The sequence below is a fragment of the Carya illinoinensis genome, chromosome 13, assembly GCF_018687715.1.
Source record: "Carya illinoinensis cultivar Pawnee chromosome 13, C.illinoinensisPawnee_v1, whole genome shotgun sequence".
NCBI classification, from domain to species: Eukaryota; Viridiplantae; Streptophyta; class Magnoliopsida; order Fagales; family Juglandaceae; genus Carya; species Carya illinoinensis.
In genome coordinates, this window is record NC_056764.1 from 17,103,839 (window position 1) to 17,127,266 (window position 23,428).

The window sequence follows — 23,428 nt, forward strand, 5'->3', positions numbered from 1 at the left end:
CGAGTGAGAATTTGGATGGTGCCTGGACGAAGAGATAGAACCTTTGGTCCGCACGTGCGGCATCTTTTAATGCCGATTTTTGGCTCGTTCAACTCGTTGGTGGCTATCCTATCAAAATATATTGTTACAAATTTGAAAAAGAAAATACTAGTGATTGACCGTGGTGTTGAGTGTCGAATGTTCTGGTGGTCATGGCAAAGCGTGTGACGGCTTATGGGATCAGATCTTTTTGTTAGGGTTCCCAATAAGATAACTGGAAACCTAAGAGAAGGGAAGCAATGGGGGGATACGAAGGAGCACGAAGTGAACTGACCAGGTGCTCAAAACTCAAAACGGTGCACATGAGAGAAGTTTCTGGAGGCTGCGTGGCAGCTCTGTCTTTTAATTTCTTGTTAATTTACTGTTCTATCCTTGTAGTTTAATTTAAATACTGTTGAGTTCTTTGAATGTAAAATGCTGCGTTTCATGGGAATGAAACGCTGCGTTGGTTGTCTGCCATTTTATTTCAGTCCTTGCTCCTGTGAAGGTCGTTACTCTACTGTCAGAGGTAGTGGGATAAATAGGGAGGGGGTGGAGTAGAAGATGCAGGCTTTATCATCTTATGTTTGGAATTATCTGGAGGTTGGGTCCCTCGAAGAACCCTTGCTATTTTAATGAACGTATGACAGTGTTTTTCCTTCCTTCCATGTTACTTTCATTTACATCCATTCCCGAATCTCAAATACCCATATACTACTCCAAGCTACTCTGCATTTCGGTAGCTAACACTTGGTATCAAGAGCCATCCATCCTGATGGCTGAAGGCACACGTTCGAGGGAGGCACTCCAAAGACAGGTCGACTCCCTAGAAGAAAGCAGCAAAACAGTGAATGAAAGGTTAGACCAACTTACTGATATGGTGAGAACATTAATCGCTAATCACAATAATATGGTGAATAGAGAAGTACCACTAGGACATGAGGGTGGAGAACCACATAGGGGGGGTTTTAACAGAACTGTTAGGCTGGAGTTCCCTCATTTCAATGGGGATAACCCAGCTGGATGGACTTTCAAAGCAAACCAGTATTTTGAAATCCACCAAACAAACCCAGCCCAAAGATTATTAATAGCTTCTTACCATATGGAGGAGGAAGCCTTGGTCTGGTACCAAGATGCTTATGAATCCGGACAGCTTACTAGCCGGGACACATTTGTAAGAGCCTTGCTACTGCGTTTTGGGCCAACGGCTTACGATGACCCAATGGAAGCTCTTACGCGTCTGAAACAAACCACCATTGTTTCAGCTTATAAAGCTGAGTTTGAATCCTTGTCCAATCGTTTAAGAGGTCTTTCAGCTCCTCATAAATTAAGTGTTTTCCTGAGTGGGCTAAAAGATGAAATCTGCTTGCCAGTTAAGATGTTAAATCCTATTAACTTGGGAGCGGCTTTCGGACTAGCAAAAGTACAGGAGGAATACCTCCTAACTTCCAAGAAGCCTTTCACTAGACCTCATTCGGATAGGTCAATGTCATCTTGGGGAACCAATCCTAACCCCACTGGGCAGTACAGTGAAGGAAGCAGCAGTAGTAAGGGGGGGAGATATGTTACTCCTAACAGGAAGTTGTTCTCAACCTCAATGGATGAGAATAGCCGCAAGGGACTATGCTACCATTGTGAGGAGAAGTGGAACCCCACGCACCAGTGCAAAGCACCAAAAGCTTACCTGTTGCAGACTCTTGAAGAACCATTGGAAGCAGGACAGACTGAACTAGCAGAAAATGAGGACAATGACCCCGAGATGGAGCCCTTAGTGGAGCAACCTGAAGCAGGGATTTCGTTGAATGCTATGAGTGGGACCCCTAATGCTCAAACAATGAGACTTCTGGGCAATTTGTGTGGAGTACAAGTGGTGGTTCTGATCGATTCAGGCAGTACAAATAATTTTATGGACCCCTGGGTGTCCAGAAAAACCAAACTACTAGTGGCAGACCCAAGACCCATTTCGGTAAAGATTGCAAATGGAGATGTTATCCAAGGTGAAGGCCAATGCAGTGAAGTACCCCTCAAACTGCAAGGTACACACATTACTACCTCCTTTTATTTACTTAAATTGGGTGGTTGTGATCTGGTTCTCGGAGTAGCTTGGTTGCAAACTCTTGGCCCAATATTGTGGGATTTTGCAAAACTTACAATGGAGTTTGGAGGAAGGGATGGAAAACAAGTCCTAAGAGGATTAAAGCCTGGTGAGTCAACTGTAGAGGGTAGTAGCAAGTCTCTACTCCACTCTATAAACCGTGGCCAAAGATTTTGGTTACAATGGCAGGAAGCCCAAACCATGGAAAAAAACCTCAGCTCTGAATTCCAAAGAACCCACCCGGACATAAAAGCCCTCCTAACTCAGTTTAAAAAAATCTTTGACACCCCACAAGGCCTTCCCCCAACCCGTTCCAAGGATCACAGAATAATCCTTAAAGCAGGAACCCAACCTATTTCTACTCGACCCTACCGTTACCTACATTACCAAAAAAATGAGATTGAGAAACTGGTGACACAAATGCTACAAACAGGAGTTATTAGACCCAGTTCCAGCCCTTTCTCATCTCCCGTATTGCTGGTTCGAAAGGCAGATGGAGGCTGGCGTTTGTGTGTGGATTACCGATCCTTAAACAAGGAAACGGTGAAGGATAAATTTCCAATACCAGTGATAGATGAACTACTGGATGAATTAAATGGGGCTGTGGTTTTCTCAAAGCTGGACTTAAGGTCCGGCTATCATCAAATAAGAGTGGTGGAGGAAGACATACCAAAAACTGCATTCCGAACCCATGAAGGGCATTATGAATTCCTTGTAATGCCTTTCGGCTTAACAAATGCCCCATCAACTTTCCAAGGCATCATGAATGAAATCTTCCGACCATTTCTAAGGAAATTTGTATTGGTTTTTTTTTATGATATACTAATCTATAGTGGCTGTTGGTCTACTCATTTGTTGCACATTCAAAAGGTACTGGAGACCTTGCAGGTACACCACTTGTTTGCTAAGTTCTCAAAGTGTAAATTTGGAGTTCCAGAAGTGGATTACTTGGGGCATATTATCACAGCTGAAGGAGTAAGAGCTGATTCCTCAAAAATACAAGCGATGCTGGATTGGCCACAACCGAAAAGTGTCAAGTCTCTAAGAGGGTTTCTGGGCCTAACGGGCTATTACTGTAAGTTCATTAGGCACTATGGAACCATTGAAGCACCTCTTACCAAGCTGTTGGGAAAAAATTCCTTTGCTTGGAACCAGGAAGCAGAGGAGGCTTTCAAGGAACTCAAGAAGGCTGTTACTCAACCACCAGTTCTTAGACTACCAGATTTCTCCCAGCCTTTTATTGTGGAGTGCGATGCTAGTGGAAGAGGAGTAGGGGCAGTATTGATGCAGGGACAGCAGCCCATTGCATTCATGAGTAAGGCATTAAAAGGGAGAGCACTTTCCCTTTCCACCTATGAAAAGGAATTGTTTGCACTAGTTACAGTGGTGCAAAAGTGGAGGCCTTACTTGTTGGGGAGGTTTTTTACAGTAAAAACAGACCAGCAAGCTCTAAAGTTTCTATTAGAACAAAGGGTGGGCACAACAGCACAACAAAAATGGCTGACCAAACTACTTGGTTATGATTTCGTGATCGCTTATAAAAAAGGGATGGAAAACAAGGTTGCCGATGCCTTATCGAGGCAAATCGAAAGTGAAGGCAATATGGAGGTTGCCTTGGCTATGATCTCATTCCCAACTCCAGAGTGGGTGGAAGAATTAAAGGGCAGCTACCAAGATTCAACGGAAGCTCAACAAATACTTTCAAGGCTAAATGACAATACATAACCTTTAAATGGGTACAACTTGCAGCAAGGATTAATTCTGAAAAAGGGTAGAATGTTCATAATTCTGGGATCAGCTTTCAAATCAAAAGTACTCCACTATATCCATGATGATCCAGTAGGGGGCCATGCGGGGTACTTAAAAACTTATCAAAGGGCAAAGAAGGATTTCATTTGGAAAGGCATGAAGGCTGATATCAAAAGAATGGTTAGAGAATGCTCCATTTGTCAGCAGGTCAAATACGAGACCTCACTGCCAGCAGGCTTGTTACAGCCTCTTCCCATTCCCCAATAGGCTTGGGCTGACCTTTCTATGGACTTCATAGAGGGTTTACCTAAGTCTAAAGGTTCTGACGTGGTAATGGTGGTAGTGGACAGGTTCACGAAATTTACTCACTTCATTCCCCTAGCCCATCCCTACACGGCCAGCACAGTAGCTGGACTTTTCATGGACAACATTTTTAAACTTCATGGATTGCCAAAATCCATTATGTCTTACAGAGACCCAATTTTTGTAAGCTCATTCTAGAAAACCTTGTTCACATTAATGGGGTCGACCTTACAGTTCAGTTCAGCCTATCACCCTCAAAGTGATGGCCAAACAGAAGCAATCAATAGATGCCTCGAGTCATATCTCAAGTGTTATACTAGCAGTAAACCCCAGCAATGGACACAGTGGTTAACACTGGCTGAGTACTGGTACAATACTTCCTACCATTCAGCCACCAAACTCACACCCTTCCAAGCACTATATGGCTACCCCCCACCCACACTGATATCTTATATCCCGGGGACCTCAGCCAATCATGCAGTTGATATTGTATTGAAAGACAGACAACAGATCATAGAGCTACTAAAGGAAAACTTAAACTCAGCACAACACCGCATGAAAATGTATGCAGACAAAAGAAGGACCGAAAGGGAATTCCAGGTTGGGGATTTTGTTTACCTCCGACTGCAACCATACCGACAGAAATCATTGGCCCCTCGCAAAAATCTCAAGCTCTCTCCTCGTTATTTCAGGCCTTTCAAAGTGTTGCAAAGAGTGGGATCTGTGGCTTACCGCCTAGATCTACCCACTTCTGCAAGACTCCACCCCACTTTTCATGTATCTACACTAAAAAAGAAAATCGGCACCCAAGTTCAGCCATTAGCAACACTACCACCAATAGATGTGCATGGGGAAATCTTACCTGAACCGAAGGCCATCGTTGACAGGAGGATGAAATGCCAAGGTGATCGGGCTGTTATGGAAGTGCTCGTGAAGTGGACCGGAGCCGCTGAGGAAGACAATAGCTGGGAACTTTTATGGCGCCTCCGGGAACTATAGCCCCACCTTGTGGACAAGGTGGTTTAACGGGGGGAGTTTGTGAGGGTTCCCAATAAGATCACTGGAAACCTAAGAGAAGGGAAGCAATGGGGGGATACGGAGGAGCATGAAGTGAACTGACCAGGTGCTCAAAACTCAAAACGATGCGCATGGGAGAAGTTTCTGGAGGCTGCGTGGCAGCTCTCTCTTTTAATTTCTTGTTAATTTACTGTTATGTCCTTGTAGTTTAATTTAAATACTGTTGAGTCCTTTGAATGTAAAACGCTGCGTTTCATGGGAATTCCCATGAAACGCTGCGTTGGTTGTCTGCCATTTTATTTCAGTCCTTGCTCCTGTGAAGGTCATTACTCTACTATCAGAGGTAGTGGGATAAATAGGGAGGGGGTGGAGTAGAAGATGCAGGCTTTATCATCTTATGTTTGGAATTATCTGGAGGTTGGGTCCCTCGAAGAACCCTTGCTATTTTAATGAACGTATGACAGTGTTTTTCCTTCCTTCCATGTTACTTTCATTTACATCCATTCCCGAATCTCAAATACCCATATACTACTCCAAGCTACTCTGCATTTCGGTAGCTAACACTTTTACAGATTAGATAATCTATACCTTACTTAACTTAGAGTATGAGATTTGATCTAAGAACAAAGAGCGATGAAGGTTGCAAAGCACCAAGTAGCAACAGGTTTGCTGGAAAAAGAATGCCAGAAAAATTACCCTAGCGATGACAGTCTTGTCAAAAAAGAACACCAAAATAATTATCCTAGCCACGACAAGCTTGCCGAAAAGGAATGCCAGAAAAATTACCCTAGTGGTTACAAGAAATAGGTGGCGCTAATACCATGTGAAAAATAAAATATAAAATTTAGAAAATGGAGATGGGAAAAGACTAGGTGGGAGAGAGAATTTGGGGCTATATATATTCTATTCTCAAATATGTGTGAATACAAGGCATATTTAAACTCCTATTTATCGGGAAAGAAGCCAAATAAAATAAAATAAAATAAAAAGGAACTCTAATCAAAGTAATATACATAAACTTTTTTTTTTTTTTGAAACAATCATCAATACTTTCCATTCATTCATAAAATGTGTTACAAAAAACAGCAACATTCACTTAAAACTCTAAAAAGACAATCACTCACTTAACTCCCCTCATTGCTATAAGACATTTCTCTAGCAATTATACTTGTAATTTCTGAAGGTCCATCCTCAATCCAGCACCACTCCCCTTCCATACTCAAACCTTTCTTGGCTAATGCGTGGGCAACACAGTTGCCTTCTCTATGAATGAAACTCACAAACCAATCTGGCCTCATTAACAGCCTGCCACGTATGTTGGCATACTGTTGTTCCATCCATGCATAGTTGCCCCCTACCTCTGTTACTCCTCTTATCACTCTGGCAGCATCTCCCTCAAACACCACCAACCTGACATCAAGCTCTAAAACAAGTTCCATAACTCTCCAAAGAGTAGCTGCTTCAGCCAGATCAGAGTTTCCACTAAACTGTTTAGCAGAACAGAAAGTAAACAGAACCTCCCCCACATGATTCCTTGCCACTATACCCAAGCCCAATTTAAAATTGTTCTTAAACTTAATCTATGTACTATAATCAACTTCAATTTTATAATTATGAAAATTATATCAAAATAATCATATCATATCAAGATAATATTAAATTAAGACTCTTAATTTGATATTATCCCCATAGTCCATTCCTTCATTTCCCTTATGTTTAAGCTCTTTGCTCTTTATATTGGTTGTCATAATCGTTTAATGGTAAGAACTAATAAAGATTTGGCTGGTCATGGAATGCCTTGGGCAGGTGGAAGGCATAAATACTTTGCTATAGATCAAGGGTAAGTCCGGGTTATTTCTTTTCTCTGCCTTGTTTCAAAAAATATGAGAAAAAAAAGTTTAATTATAAAAAATTTCATGAAATAAACTCAAATTAATATAATTTGTGGAATGAGATGACAACCAATTAGATCCTTACACGTTAAAGAATGGATTAAAGCTTGCAGCCAAGAATCAAGACTTGGGTAATTAGATTACTTTGAGGTGGAGGGCTATAGGGTCATTTTGTAACATATACAAATGTATAAATGTGAGGTTCTGTAATGTGTTTTGAGAGGAATATGATAGAAAAAAGTACAGGTGTACAAGTTAAAGAAAATACTCGACAGATAGCTTTTCATTGAGAGAAAAAAATTTTGAGCGTGTGATCTTGTATACAAGCTGTATTGTTCATCGTCATCAATAAAAGAATAAAACTCCTAGCTGTTCCTGCCGTGGATGTAGATCATTATGATCGAACCACGTAATTCCTCTGTGTTCTTGTGTACTTTAGTTTTAGTTTTTGATTTGTTTAATTTCTTGTGGAATTCTTGGCATTCTTGTAGGAAGAAAATTCTGCTCTGGTATTGAGATAAAGGTGACATAATTCAACAAGTAATATCAAGAGCCAGGTTCGATGGAGACAGACAAGTTTGATGTTGAGAAATTCATTGGAAAAAATGATTTTGGTCTGTGGAGGATCAAGATGAAAGTACTAGTGGTTCAGCAGGGTCTTTAAGATGCACTTCTTGATGAAAAGAATCTGAGTTTCTTGTCAAAAAAAGAAAAAATACAGGTCTTGCAGAAGGCCCATAGTACTATCATCCTTTTACTTGGTGACAAAGTACTGGGGGAAGTTGCCAAAGAAAGACACTACAGCAAGAGTTTGGCTTAAACTAGAGAGTCTGTACATAAACAAATCTTTGGTCAATCGACTCCATAAGAAGACCATGCTCTACACTTTAAAAATGGCTCCAGGTATGTCTATGGAAGAACATCTTGATGAATTTAACAAGATCATCTTGGATCTTGCAAACATAGATATAAAGATTGATGATGAGGATCAAGCTATTCTGTTGTTAACCTCTTCAAATTCTTCTTATGCAAACATTAAGAAAACCATGATGTTTGGTAGAGATAGCTTGTCATTAGAAGAAGTACAATTTGTTTTGCACTCAAGAGAGTTGCAAAATAAGGCTGAGGTCAAAATAGAATCTGGAGAAGGTTCAAATGTAAGGGATAGGTCTAAAAAACTGAGTCACAAGGGAAAGAACAATCAAAAAATATAAAAATCTAAAGGAAAGCAATTAAAATGCTTTATTTGTCATAAGGAATGACATTTCAAAAGGGATTGTCCTAAGAAGAAACAACAAATGGGGAACAAACCTATGGAGGAGGGCAAGGCAGCAGTTGTTCTAGATGGTTATGAGAGTGCATAAGTTTTAAATGTCTTAGAGGTGGATTTTAGAAAAGAATGGATCCTAGACTCAGGGTGCTCATTTCATATGTGCCCCTCGAGGTCCTGATTTGAGACTTTTGTGGATTTGGATGGAGATCATGTGATTATAGGAAACAATAAATCTTGTAAAATTCTGGGAATAGGAACAGTAAGATTGAAGATGCATGATGGTATGGAAAGAGTACTCAAAGAGGTGAGATACATACTTGAGTTAAAAAGGAACTTAATCTCTTTGGGAATGCTGGATCAATCTGGTTGTACCTTTAAATCAGAATTTGGTACTTTAAAGGTTATGAGGGTGCTCTTGTAATGATGAAGGGAGTCATTAAGAATGGACTCTACACCCTAATTGGCAAGACTGTAATTGGTGAGGCATCTTCAGTTCAGCACAAGATGGGAGACAAGGCTCTCTCATGGCATAGAAGGCTGGGACGTGTCAATCAACAAGGACTTCAAGAACTTGAGAAACAAGGTGTACTGGGGGAAGAAAAGCTTGGGGAATTTCCCTTTTGCAAGGATTGTGTGTTTGGGAAATCTGCCAGAGTAAGTTTCAGAAAAGCAACACATTAAACTAAACAGACTTTGGACTACATTCACTCGGATTTATGGGGGCCAGCAAAGGTAAACTCACATGGAGGGTCCAGGTATTTTCTATCCATTATTGATGACTACTCAGTACTCAAGGAAGGTATGGATATATATATATATATATTCTAAAAAATAAAAGTGATATATTTGCTAAGTTCAAAAAATGGAAAATACTTGTTGAAAATCAAGTTGGCAGGAAAATAAAAAGGTTGAGAACTGACAATGGTTTGGAATTTCTATCAAATGATTTTAATGATTTTTGTAAAAGGGAGGGGGTGGCTAGGCACAGAACAGTGAGGAAAGCCCCTCAACAAAATGGTTTGGTTGAGAGGATGAATAGAACCATTTTGGAAAGGGTGAGATACATGCTATCAACATCAGGGTTACCTAAAATCTTTTGTGCTGAGACTGCTGTGTATCTCATAAATAGATGTCCATCCTTAGCCTTAAATTTTAAAACCCCACAAGAAATGTGATATGGAACACCATCAGGGTATGTCCACCTTAGAATTTTTGGATGTGTAGTTATGCACACTCCAAAATAGATAAGTTGGAACCACGTGCACTTAAGTGCATTTTTGTGGGGTATTCAAAGGGTTTGAAAGGGTATAAGTTGTGGATTACTAAACCTAGAAGGTAGAAATGTATAATTAGTAGAGATGTAACATTTAATGAGAAGCAAATGGCAGGAAAGAAAGAAAATTCAGAAGGTCAAGAACAGTTACCTACCGCTGTTAATATGCAACTTGAGGTGGAGCAATCAATGAATTCACCTTGTAACGATGAAACTCTAGTTAGAAAAACTGAGGACTCAAGCTTAGAGGTTAGACATCAAGGTGGAGAGAAAACTTATAAATTAGCTCGAGATAGGGAAAGGAGGGTCATAAGACCCCCACAAAGGTATGGGTAGGCTGAATTAACAGTTTTTGCTCTTACTGTTGTTGAGGAAATAATTGAAATAGAACCTAAATCGTTCAAGGAAGCCATGGCTGGTAAAGAGGCAGATAAGTGGATACTTTCAATGCAAGAGGAAATGGAGTCTCTAAATAAAAATAAAACATCGGAAATGGTTCCAAAACCAGAAAACCAGAAACTGACAGGGTCTAAGTGGTTTTATAAAAGAAAGGAAGGCATACCAGGAATTGAACTACCTAGGTACAAAGCTAGGTTAGTGGCTAAGGGTTTTACACAAAGAGAATGAGTGGATTATAATGAAATCTTCTCTCTTGTAGTTAAACACAGCTCTATAAGACTTTTACTCTCTTTTGTGGCTTATCAAGACATGCACTTGGAACAAGTGATTGTTAAAACAACTTTCTTACATGGTGAGCTTAAAGAAGTTATTTACATGCAACCACCAAAAGGCTTCTCTACTGAAACCACAAGGAATCAAGTGTGTTTATTAAAGAAATCATTGTATCGACTTAAACAATCTCCAAGACAGTGGTATAAACGATTTGATTCCCACATGATTCAAAATGGTTTCAATAGAAGCAATTATGACAACTGTGTGTACTACAAGAAAATCGAAGGAAATCCAACATATCTATTATTATATGTGGATGACATACTTATTGCTTGTAAGGACAGAATCCAAATTAACCAAGTCAAGTGCATGCTTAAGTTAGAATTCAAGATGAAGGAATTAGGCCCAGCTAAAAGAATTTTAGCTGAAGGAATGGAGATAATAAGAGAAAGGAATAAAAGGCTTATCTACTTATCTCAAAAGTCATATATTACAAAGTTCTTAACAGATTTGGTATGGATCAAGTAAAACCAGTCAGCAGTCCTATTTGGCAGCATTCAAAATTATCAATCACTCAAGCACAAGAAACTAGTGAGGAGAAAGAGTTCATGGAAAAAAATTCCATATGCCAGCATGGTGGGGAGCATTATGTATGCTATGGCTTGCTCTAGGCTTGATATAACTTATGTTGTCGGCATAGTGAGTAGATTTATGACCAATCCAAGAAAATCACATTGGCTTGCTCTTAAGTCTATGTTTCAATACTTTTCTAGTACAAGGTGTTTAGGACTGAAATTTGGTGAAAATGTGCAAATCGGATCTGATTTACAAGGCTTTGTTGACTCAGACTATGCTAGAAGTTTAGACACGAGGAAATCACTAACTGGATTTATGTTTACTATTTTTGGTGAAGCTATCAGTTGGAAGGCAAACCTACAGTCAATGGTAGCTTTATCAACAACTAAGGAATAATATATAGCAATGACTGAGGTGATAAATGAGGCTATATGGTTAAAAGGGATATCTCATAAATTAGACATGCACTACGGCAACATCACAGTTCACTGCGATAATCAAAGCAGCATTCATCTTGCTAATAATCATGTTTATCATGAGAGATCCAAGCATATAGATGTTAGATTGCATTTTTTGAGAGCATCATATCTGCTGGGGAGATTGGGGTGGAAAAAGTTCCTGCTGAAGACAACCCTTCTGATATGATTACAAAATCCTTACCTACAATCAAGTTTAGACATTATCTTAACTTGATTAACATGGGAAATTGTTAGTACCTACTAGGGGGAACCTGCAGAAAAAGATAAGAGGATGAAGACAGCTTTCAAGGACTAAGTGCTTGCCAAGATGGAGATTTGTTGAATGAGATGACAACCAATTAGATCTTTACACATGTTAAAGAATGGATTAAAGCTTGCAACCATGAATCAAGACTCAGGTAATTAGATTACTTTGAGGTGGACGGCTGCAGGGTCATTTTGTAACATATACAAAAGTATAAATGTGAGGTTCTGTAATGTGTTTTGAGAGGAATGTGACAGAGAAAAATACAGGTGTACAAGTTAAAGAAAAGACTCGACAGATAGTTTTTAATTGAGAGAGAAAATTTGTGAGGGTGTGATCTTGTATACAAGCTGTATTGTTCATCTTCATTAATAAAAGAATAAAGCTCCTAGCTGTTCTTACCATGGATGTAGATCATTAGGATCTAACCACGTAATTCTTCTGTATTCTTGTGTACTTTAGTTTCAATTTTTGATTTGTTATTTTCTTGTGAAATTATTGGCATTTTTGGAGGAAGAAAATTCTGCTCTGATATTGAGACAGGAGTGACAGAATTCAACAAATTTAATATCATATATCAATTTGTAAAACTGTTTTGATAGATAAGAATTTTTAAAAAACAGTGACCAAAAATAAATATGTAGCGAAGCGGATTTTATAATATAATGATTCGTTTTTTTAGTCATATATTTTATATATAATAACACAGCAATAACAATGAATATTATAAAAGATAATTTACTAATGATCAAGAACTTTTGACTATTTTCCTCGGGATATGTGTAAATTACCTTATGTAGCTCGTACGTGCATGCATAGCGGATGGGGTGCAATAGTATTGTGATTGGGTTCTCCATTCTATTATCTTTGTGGGGACTCGTACGTTCTCCCTTGCACTTTGGTTTGTTCGAGCCTTAGGTAAACCCCTTCATCAATCTTGACCAAGTCATCATTCAAGTTTACTTCCTTGCCGTTGATCCGTTATTGCTAATTTGTAATGAAGATATTATCTAGCCAGCCAGTCATGAACTCTAGTTTTAATGTTGATGATTCTTTGAAGATGAGTGTTAGCCGGTCCAAGAGGAATTTGCCTCTTCATGGCCAAGCCCTCGATAAATAATATATGGAAGTATTGTCAAATTCATGTTGCATTCGTCTCTAATTTGTAGTCGAGACATAGATATATATTCATGTATCATAGTGTTATCCAGAGTGACTAGTTAGATTCTTGATATATAATTTATGGGAGAATATTTTCCGATCCATGAGGCATTGCTCAGAGAGGATTACTGCATTAAATGCTCTGAAATGTCGTCTAAAGGGATATGCACATGTTGGGCCGCAGAAGAGAGGAAAGGTTTGGCCAACAACTGGCAAAATCTAGGAAAGGGGAGGTGAACCTAACTATCATCATTTTTCTCCAATGAAATTATACGCACTAAAGAGTAAAAATTTAGGTATTGAAGGTGTCACCCTCGGGTTTCCAAGGTTCATTTTAGTGTGCAGGAAGGGAATGAGGATCTACAGGTATACAAAAATTGGTAGCAATAATATGTGTGAGTGTTACCGGTCTATGGGACATTCAAGTTTTCACGACTAAGCTTTTGGATTATGACGTGTGAAAGTATTTTATAATTTATAATCCATAGGGAATTTAACTTTTATGGTATTACCCCATTGCAAAGACATGGCAAAAGTGTGTAGTTTGCCTCCAAATTGTTCTTCCTATATATATATGCTGGAGGATTGGCTTTTTGTTAGGAAATATTGACCAGTCCTCATGTTATAATATTGACCAATCCTCATGGGTAGCCTGCAGGAATGGGCTTCCAACTCGGGAATGGGCTTCCAACTCATATGAACTTGAAAGAAAAACATATAATACTTGAAGCTCTATGCGTTTGGTTTAAGGATGAGAAAGAAGACCTGGGGAATGTTTTATGCTACTGCCCATCTGTCATACAGTCCTGGCAACAACACTTTCAAGATTTATTGAGAACTGATATGAAGAAGGGACTTATGCAGATTGCTATGGAAGTAATGGCATGAGGTAGAAAAGGAGATCTTGAAAAATTCTTTCTAATAGCTTGGGGCATGTTGTATAGATGAAATCAGAAGATTTTTTAAGACAAAAACCTGCAGCCTGACCAAGTAATTGAGCAAGCTCTGATCATGGCTCAGGAGTTCAAAGAATTTAGAGATCACAGGCAAAACAGAAAGCTTCCTAGCTATAGTTGGCAGGCTCCTCCTTTCGGGGTATTGAAGTTAACTGTTAATGGAGCCATTTTTTAGGATCAAATAGAGCAGGGGTGAGAATGTTGCTAAGAAATAAGTCTTTTGGGGTACTTTAGCTGCAAGTAAGAAAGAAAATGGTGTGCATGATCCAATGGAAGTGGAGTTTCTTATTATATTGAGAGGGCTACAAATATGCATTCCAATGGGCATATCTGAACTTGTTAATGAGAGTGACTCACTGCTCATGGTAAATGAATTGCTTGCTAAAGGTGAGTCCATGTCTTTATTGGAAAATCTGCTTTATGAGGTGAAAAATATGATGAAGATGATTCTAAAGTGTTCTATTCAACATAAGAGACGCACGGCAAATGTAATAGCTCATACTTTGGCAAAATACACCAAGCATCTAGATGACTTGATAATTTGGTGGGATTCACTCCCCGAGTGTATTTCACATATTATTTGGTCTGAATTATTGATGTAATGTAGTTGTTCATGAATACAAACTTTATCCTTCTATCAAACCAAAAAAAAAAAAAATTGTTGATTAGTTTCAGTGCCTCTATCGCTTTGGACCAGTTCATATCTTGTCTAGGTAGGCTTTCTGCATTATTGATCCATCCATTATGTTGTACCTTGGGCCCCACGTGGACTAACTCTGCTTGAAACTGTTTTTGGGCTTCTTCCTTTTTCTATTTTGGCCTCGCGTCCATTATGGCACCGTTTGAATTTGAAACATATTTCATCTCATCATTACAATTTTTTTAAATTCACACACAAAATATAATAAATAATTTAACTTTTTTTAAATTCCAATTCAACTTTTTCAAATTTCAAAATAATAATAATCTTAAAAATAATATTCTAATAATATTTTATTTAACTTTCATCTTTCATATAAAACCATTTCATCTTATCTCTGAATCCAAATCAGCCCTAAGCTTTGTTCTAATGTGTCTTTCTGTCGATTTCAAAATGCTTCTCAATCAATCAACCATGCTCTTGAACATTGTTTGCACTCAGTCACGAGGGCGTGCAAAAGATAGCCCACAAAACATTTGGCCCCCTAGCATTTGGCATTTGGTGTTGGTCGAGGGTGCAAAATTTGTCATTTCCTCAGTTGAGAGTTTGTATGGAACAACACCATCTTAGTTTCCTCTAGCCATTACTGCTACAACAAATTTTTCACCATCTTAGTTTCCTCTAGCCATTACTGCTACAACAAATTTTTCCAGATTTGTGCTTGGTTCATATAAACAAACGTCAAGTTTGAGAGCAAAATTGAGGTAGATCAAGATGTTGGATATCTTATTTTGAACCAATGTCCGTTCTCCCTCCTTTTGGGGGGAAGATATTCACTAAAAGACTTGATAGAAAAGAAGCACAAGTTTGACGGCCAACCGAGTCATGCTCATTTTCTCCTCATGATATGCTTGAGTACTCACTACTTGTTTGTTGTGTATGTTTCTTGGAATGGAGTTCAGATAAAGGTAACACGACCCGAGGTCATGATTAGGGTTGTACAAAATACCGGAAAATCGACCAAAACCAACCAACCGGAACTAACTCAAACCGGCTGCCATAGATCGAGACCGACCGCTGGAGATCGGAATCGGGCAAAACCAGAGTAGAACTGGTCTGTGCATGGTGAAATTTATTCAAAACCGATGTCCAATGATTCGGTCCCAATTTGAACCTGGGCTGGATCGTTGAACCAACCGATGGTTTAAACGTTTTTTTTTTTTTAATTATACATATATGAAACGATGTCGTTTCACTTAAACTGAAGTGAAATTTAAGTGAAAATGAATCGGTTTATGACTTAATATTTAAAAAAAATAAAAGGAAAGGCGTCGTTTTAACTCTAGGGTTAACACAGCGCATGCTCAACTTTATCTTGCTCATTTCTCTTTTTTACCTTCAAATAGTTTGCCGCCCCCTCCTCTCTCTCGCTCTCTCACTCAAGACGCACGCAATCATGCAAGGCCACCTCCGTCGCCAACTCTATCTCTCTCTCTCTCTCTCTCTCTCTCTCTCTCTCTCTAATCTCACCTTGTTGCATCATATCTCTCACTCAAAAATCTCACCGCGGCTTCATCTCGCTCTCTCACGACGCACACAGCTACCGAAGAAGCCGACGAACCGATCGGAGTTACACCGAGACCGAGTTTCCTCCCTATTCACCAACCGGTTTCGATTGAGATTTACATCATTTTCACCCCTTGGTAAGGTTTCAGTTTTGGACAAAAAACCACACCAATACATCAATTTTCACCCCTAGTCATGATAACGTTGGTCTGATCGACACTTATTGATGGTTTCTTGGTTCAAGTAGAAAGGGACTCATAGATTCCTTTAATAGAAGTCGTCCATTTATTCAACTTGTGCCAATGGGTACCGATTACTTGACTATAAGAAAGCTACCAACAAATTCAAACATGAGAACCGTCCATAGAATCAGAAAGCAGCTAAAGCAGAGCAGTTAAGTCCATTGAGTCACTATTACTGATAAAAAAATTCACCAGATTTTGAGTGCACGATCCATAAGAATAAAAGACAATATTAAGAAACCAAATAAGCTCTCCAGTACATGTCATTTTCATGGAATAGAAACACTGGTACAAGATGGTTCGCATTCGCAATGGGAAGGAATTACCATAAATTGGAGCATTATAAAAATATCACTTGAAACAATAACCAGAATAACCAAAAGCCTTCAGTACCTCTGCTCTGCTGCTGCTGCTGCTGCTGCTCCGTGTCTTTCTTATAATCCATAAGATAAGAACTTTACTCAGAAGCGGTTGAACACTGGCTTACCGTAAATACTATGTAAGCCAGGGTTTACTACTGACAATAATAATAATATTATCCCTAATGTTCCCCCACCCCACGTGGGGGGGGGGGGGGGGGGGGGGGGGGGGGGGGTGGTGTGGGGGTGTTGTGGTTTGTTTGATTCAATCAGATAAACCAGCCTTTATCTTCAGATGCCGCTTGAAGTCCATAATATCACCCTCCCACCGGGTGACAGCTTGATTCTCACACACCCATATCTCATGGGCAACCTGGTTTATGAGCCTGAAATCATGGCTAACAAGAACCAGACCCCCATCCCACTCGTTCAGTGCTTCAGCAAGAGAATCAATTGTTTCAATGTCCAAGTGATTAGTTGGCTCATCTAGCAGCAGCAAGTGGGGCTGCCTGTAAGCCAACCATGCAAAGATTACTCGGCTCCTTTGCCCATCTGATAAATTCTTCATTGGCATCACCTGGGCTTTACCAGACAGTCCAAATTTTCCAATTGCGGCCCTCATCCTCTCCTCCTCATTGCCTGGGTACTCTTTGATCATATACTGAAGTGCAGACAGTTCCATGTCAAGTTTCTCAGCCAAATGCTGATGGAACTGTGCAATTCTCAGGTGATTATGCCGCCGGACCATGCCATCAATAGGAAACAGATCACCTGTCATTAACTTCAGCAGCGTACTCTTGCCAGCTCCATTGGGTCCCACCAAAGCTATCCTTGAGTCCAAGTCTACCCCGAAGTCAATGTTCTTGTAAATAAGATTTTCTGGCGTATAACCGAATGTCACTTCCACAAATTGAAGTACTGGTGGCGGAAGCTTTCCCACGTCAACAAAGCGGAAGACCAATATCTTGTCTCTCGACACCTTCTCGGTAAGTCCACCTCGCTCCATTTTTGCCAATGTTTTCTCTTTGCTTTGTGCCTGGCGAGCTAGTTTTGCTGAACCATGCCCAAATCTAGCAATATATTCCTTCATTGAAGCAATCTGCTCCTGCTCCCACTTGTATTGTTTCATCTGGTTCTCTTCTAGTTCAGAACGGGTCTGAACGTATTGATCATAATTACCTGTGTAAATCTTCAATTTCTTGTTTTGCATGTGGATAATGTTTGTGCAGACACCATTCAAGAAGTCCTGTGAGTGTGAAATCACAACTAGGATTCGGTCAAACTTCTTTAAAGTCTCCTCTAACCAGACACAAGCTTCTAGATCTGTCCTCCATACAAAACAAAAAACAAATCATAATCAAATTTGTCCATTTTTTCAACCATAGAATAAAACAAAGTTGGTGAACATTGTTTTGATAAGTAATAAAACTTAATAAAGACAGTGAATATTTTAAACAAGTAAAAGAGCTGTCCTAATTCAGCTAATCAAATTGGGTAAAATCTAATTTTGTCTGTTCCGTAACAGAGACTAGGTCAATCCTGTTTCCACATATAATTTCCAAGCAAAAAGGAGGATGTAATGAAATGGGAGCAAAATAACCTCTCTTGAATGCCAAGGAGGCTAACTGTTTTCCAATCAACGTAAACACGGGTGGGGGTGGAACAAGGCTGCATAACAGCTATAGAAATACAAAAAACAAAGATTATTACCACGTCTCTATCTAAAGCTTAAACTTCGGAAGTCCTACCAAAAAAACAAAAACAAAAATAATCTTTCACAAACAGACCAAACACCTTCCTCAAACAAGTTTCCATTTAACTCTCACATTCCAACCAGTATGCACAAAATTCCCAACTTGAATCACCTAAAAAATGCATTTTAGCAAGTACTCGATTTGACGATGCCAAGTATTGCTTACCATTGATTGCTGCTTAGTGAATATAAAATTATCCAAGAACACTATTGGCTTCTCACAACATAATCCTACAAACACAGACTAAGACTTGGGACTCCCTTACCCAGGCTCCACCAACTTTAAAGTTTGTTTAAGCTACAAAGTTCTATTGATAGACCTAAATAGATTCTTCTAAGAGCAAAAAACATGTGACGGAACAAAATCCCACCAACAGACATGCCTAGAGGTTACATATGCATAAATCTATTAAGTACTAAAAAATATATACATATGCATAAATATATCAAGTGTTAAAAATATATATATTAATACGAAGAGCAATATATATATATTGAGAAGAACACAGCAATATTCAGATGAAGGGGACTTACCAAGATGATTAGTAGGTTCATCAAGCAACAGGATAGTTGGGTTCATAAAGAGAGCCCGTGCTAAAGCAATTCTCATTCTCCAGCCACCAGAAAAATCACAACTTTTCTTTGCCTGCATCTGCTTATCAAATCCAAGACCATGCAAGATTTCAGCGGCTCGCTTCTCTGCAGTTGATGCATCTAAGGCGTCCAGACGCTCATAGATTCTTTCAAGAGGTTCTCCACCTCCATCATCCTAGAGAAAGAAAAGTATATGGAGATTAGAAGAATGTTCAAAAAGTAACAAGTACCAAAATCCAAGGTAACTCATAAGACCTGTGCAGCCAGAACTTCAGCTTCTTTCTCTAATCTCAACCTCTCCTCATCACAGCTTATGACAACCTCTAGTGCGGACATATCAGAAGCTTCAATCTCCCTCGTGAGATGAAAAATGTCCATGTGGTCAGGTATTGGAAGCTCTCGGCACCCTATTGCAGTGAGAAGTGTAGATTTCCCACACCCATTTAGTCCAAGCAATCCATAACGCCTGCACATGTAGAATTTTGTAATATTATTGCAGGAAGCAAAATAATGTTCCTTACATGACTAGGGTAATAGAGTAAGTTCAAGACTCACGAACCTGCCATAGTTAAGCTCAAGTTCAGAATCAACTATGAGATCGTGCCCATGAAACGTAACAGATAAAGATTCTATCTGTAAAGAAATAGAAGTTGGTTCATCATCAGAATTGTTCACACCAGTGAGCGACTCAACTATAAAATATATGCAGAAAAACTCTTATTGCACAATATTACAGCCTACAAGGAATCCCAAGAAGAATTTTGCAACTTCCAATTTTGATTTTACAGATTAAAAAAAAAAAGAATTTGAAGAAGAACGAATAATTAATTATAATCAGAAGGGGTTTTCAAGTTACCCACCCTGCTGCACAACTAGAGGTTTGTCTAATTGCACCAAGCCAGCATCAACATGGTAAAGTTCAGCACCTATGATGAGGACATCATTCACTAAATGTTGAACAAATCACTATGGGCAGTAGTACAACATAATTCCAGAGTAGAGATGAAATTAAACTAGAATTATGTTCTGATATGCCAAAAACACACTACAGAATTGATCTTTCTCACAGACTATCCCAATCTATCATCTATTGAACAGCAACATACTCCTGTCTGATGTGCTTAGTCAGAGAGCACAAGCCCAAGTATCAAATTTCAAATAAAGTACTTGAGGCCTTTAGCATTTTTAACTACTTTCATGATGTACCAGACAACATCCATATTGGATCATCCACAAAAGGAAATATATTCCACTGTAGAGAAGAACATTAAACTAGAAATATATTCTGACATTCCAAAACAACTCTAAAGAATTGATCTCTTTAGACAATATCCCAATTGGATCATCAATTAAAACAGAAATATTTGCTGTCCCTTGTGCTTAGCCAGAGAGTACAAACCCAAGTGTCAGATTTCAGATCATGTACTCAAGGCCTTGAGCGTTTTTAACTGCTTTCATGACGTACCTAGAGAACATTACAAGTGGATCATCCATAAATAGCAATATATTCTTGTACATTGTGCCTACTAAGCACTTTTAATTGCTTTCATGTCTCTCTTAATACATAGAAGAGGCCATTATTTGGCTAAGGATAATTAATGAAGGTTTGGTCCATTTCCATTTCTTCCTCCATCCAATTAGGGAAAGGAAAAATTATTTTTTCTTACTAATCGTTTTTTACACATGGAAAGGATCAAGAGGATGCTCACAAATTGCAAGTGTGTGGAAGATGGCTTCTACTTGTCTGGTGTATTTGGAGGAAAAAGAATGACAACAATGAACGTACGCTTGAGGAACTCCAAAACTTTATTTTCTAACTCTCTTTCTTCTGAAATCTCCGCAGACTTTTCAGTTCAACACATCCACCTTCAAGACTCATTACCAGTCCAATGGGCTTTTGGCTTATGTTGATGTAATGGCCACCAAGAATATAAATGTCATGCCAGGTTAATGGGCTAAAGTTTCCTGATATTCTTGGATATTTTTCTACTCATAGATAGGTAACCCTCTTCTTATAAACTTTTTTTAATTAATATAGTTCTATTACTATACAGTTAACTATACAGCTAGCATATTATTAATGTTTACCATAAACACACTGATACCCTCTGTGTCATTTGGAAACAATAGTTTTAACTTATAAAATATACTAAAAGGATAATGCGATACACTGGTACCCCCATTCCATATTTCAGTGTGTTGTAGTAATCCTAAAGAGTTCCACTTCTTCTTTTTTCTTGATAAGCAAGAAGTAAATTTTATTGATATGAATAAAATAGGCATACCCATGTACACAGGAAGTATAAAAAAGAACACCTAAATACATTCTAAATTAGGGACTAGAGTTCCACTTCTTTACAAGCTATAACATACTTCTTTTGCATCTAGAGTTGATCTGTGTTATTAGAACTTCTCAACAATGGAGGAGCTTCAGAATTTATCTATGCACACTTTAATGCTGTGGTTTTCAGCCATTGTACTTGATGTGTTTCCACGATTTTCTTTCTTTAGCTAGAATGTAATTAGGTGTTTCTTTTGTATACTTCCTATGTGCACGGGCTATGCCTTCTTCATTCATATGAATAAAATTCTCTTATTACTCATCCAAAAAAAAACCAATTATCCTTCCAATACTATAACCCACCCAATGAAATAATTGTATTGAAACCGAATATAAAGTATAAACCTTGAACCCAAGAAATAAAAATAATAATTGACATTAAGGGGGAAACCCCCAAATATGCCTATACCCTTTCATGTTTCATTTTCTAAATAACATCCAACTCTTTGCAATAAAAAAAAGAACCCATTTTAGAGAACAGATAAATGTAACTTTATGAGCCAGACAAATCCATTGGCTTTGGTGCAGGCATAACACAGCCACATTTTTAAACTGAGTTTAGCTAGTAATTTATACCAGTTTCTTATGTTTTCAAAAGATTAGTAAACTAAAGTATAAATCATCAGTTCCCACTGTCCTATATTTTCTCAGAGAACAAAAGACCAGAAACCTTTCCACTCTGGAGAAACAGTTTCACTCTTTTTCGTCAGAACATTCACTCAATATGCAAAAGCAAATATTCCTAAATGCAACCAGACTCTGCTTCAAACCTTATCAAGAAGAGAGAACTAAACTAAATGAAATATAGTTTTAGAGAGAACACACCAAAGAAAAAGAAGTCGTTTGTTTCATAACATTCTTTATTCAGAAAAAAAATATTTTCTCTAACTTCACGTACTACACCTTGTTTATATACAAAATGAATTGGCGGTGAATGATTCTGGAAGAATACAAGCTCTTATGATCAAAAGAAAAGAATCACCCACTGAATGGTATTTTTCACGCAAAACTATCTGAATTCACTGCTTTCCACGAAAAACATCTTTAACAAATTTCACACGAATATAAACACAAAAAGAGTATTAAGGTAAATATCCAGTCTCTTATATTTTCAGCTAACGAATGGGGTGTGACTTACGCGGATATCTCGGGAGAGCGGATGCGAGCAGAGCACGCCGGTACACGTCCGATCGGATATGGCAAAAGCATCAAATCCATTCGCCAATTTCTCAGCTCCGTTCTGAGAATCGGAAGAAACCCCCGCCGCCGATTTTGAAGATGCAGCCGCGGCCTTGCCTCCTCTCTTGGCCGCCGCGGCCGCCTTCTTCTGCGCCGCCTTCTTCTTGCTGGCGTCCGATACCATAGTTAATCTGAAGAGATCCCCCCACCCAAAAAAATCAAATATCAGAAACCGAAACCCTAAGAGATAATAATAAAAAAATAAAAAATAAAAAAAAAATAAAAAGAAAGATTCAAAAGGAAGAACCCATCAAAGACAAGTAAAAAAAATTATTTGATAATTGGATTAAGCTCACCTCTGAGGAGGGAGATCTGAGGAAGGAGAGTGTGATCGAGGAATTAGATCTTGGTTTTCAAAGGGTTTGTTCTCAAAACCCTAGGTCAAGGGTTCGTGGGTGCTTTGGGTGGGTGTCGCAACAGGTATATATATGTATATTCGTGTGCGCCTGGAACAGCTTAGGCGTTCCACGTGGCCACGAGCTTGAGGAGGGGAGTCCGAGTCCGAGACTACCAGCAGTTGCGTGTAAGACCCAGAGACAGAAGGTGAATGAATGTGCCCAATTACCACGTGAGGTCGGTCTGATATTTTTCTTACTTCATTCTTGGGGTCGAAACGACGCCGTCTCTATGCACACGCGCCCCGACAAGTTTTCATCACCAGGTGTGTATTTCGTCCATGGCTCCATTGGTCATCCGACATCTTTACAGAAGAAAATTACCGCCAATATGGAAATATTGTACAGAGAGAAACCAAATAAATTAAGATATTTTATTATAGACTAGTCGGAGGGCATGCCCCCGGCTTCCCTACATAATTTATTTGAACTGCGATGAAAAATCAAACAAGTGATTTAAACATCACTTAGAGACAGACTTAAGAGCGTCTGGTTTAACAAAATTTATCTTTAAATTTAATCAATATCAATATTTCTTTAAATTTATTTATTTCATCTAAATTTAATCCCCACATTAGATTTACTATTCAT

The 23,428-nt window shown here is 38.7% G+C and overlaps 2 protein-coding genes across 3 annotated transcripts; one reads left to right on the top strand and one right to left on the bottom strand.

Annotated features, from left to right (window-relative positions):
* Positions 1-661: 661 nt before the first annotated feature.
* Positions 662-3,838, top strand: LOC122290996. Its single transcript, XM_043098652.1, has one exon. It carries the CDS (start codon positions 662-664, stop codon positions 3,836-3,838), a length of 3,177 nt encoding a protein of 1,058 aa, XP_042954586.1.
* A 12,470-nt stretch (positions 3,839-16,308) lies between these two features.
* LOC122291712 (ABC transporter F family member 1) lies at positions 16,309-22,900 on the bottom strand. 2 transcript variants are annotated; one of them, XM_043099606.1, is made up of 7 exons: positions 22,739-22,900; positions 22,342-22,573; positions 19,422-19,495; positions 19,118-19,328; positions 18,803-19,037; positions 16,763-17,838; positions 16,309-16,731 (listed from the first exon to the last, which is right to left on the bottom strand). In XM_043099606.1, the coding sequence occupies exons 2-6, from the start codon at positions 22,564-22,566 to the stop codon at positions 16,781-16,783; spliced, it is 1,803 nt and encodes a 600-aa protein (XP_042955540.1). In that variant the 5' UTR covers positions 22,567-22,573; positions 22,739-22,900; the 3' UTR covers positions 16,309-16,731; positions 16,763-16,780. The 2 variants fall into 2 exon arrangements, with proteins under 2 accessions (XP_042955540.1, XP_042955539.1); XM_043099605.1 differs by having other exon boundaries at positions 16,309-17,838.
* Positions 22,901-23,428: the final 528 nt, after the last annotated feature.

Excerpts from the sequence above, each read along its gene's own strand:
- LOC122291712 (XM_043099606.1), bottom strand. The coding sequence starts at position 22,566 with ATGGTATCGGACGCCAGCAAGAAGAAGGCGGCGCAGAAGAAGGCGGCC. Across the intron at positions 19,329-19,421 it reads CTTGAGCTTAACTATGGCAG|GCGTTATGGATTGCTTGGAC; the intron begins GTTCGTGAGTCT and ends CTACATGTGCAG. Across the intron at positions 19,038-19,117 it reads CTGAAGTTCTGGCTGCACAG|GATGATGGAGGTGGAGAACC; the intron begins GTCTTATGAGTT and ends TTCTTTCTCTAG.
- LOC122290996 (XM_043098652.1), top strand. The coding sequence starts at position 662 with ATGACAGTGTTTTTCCTTCCTTCCATGTTACTTTCATTTACATCCATT.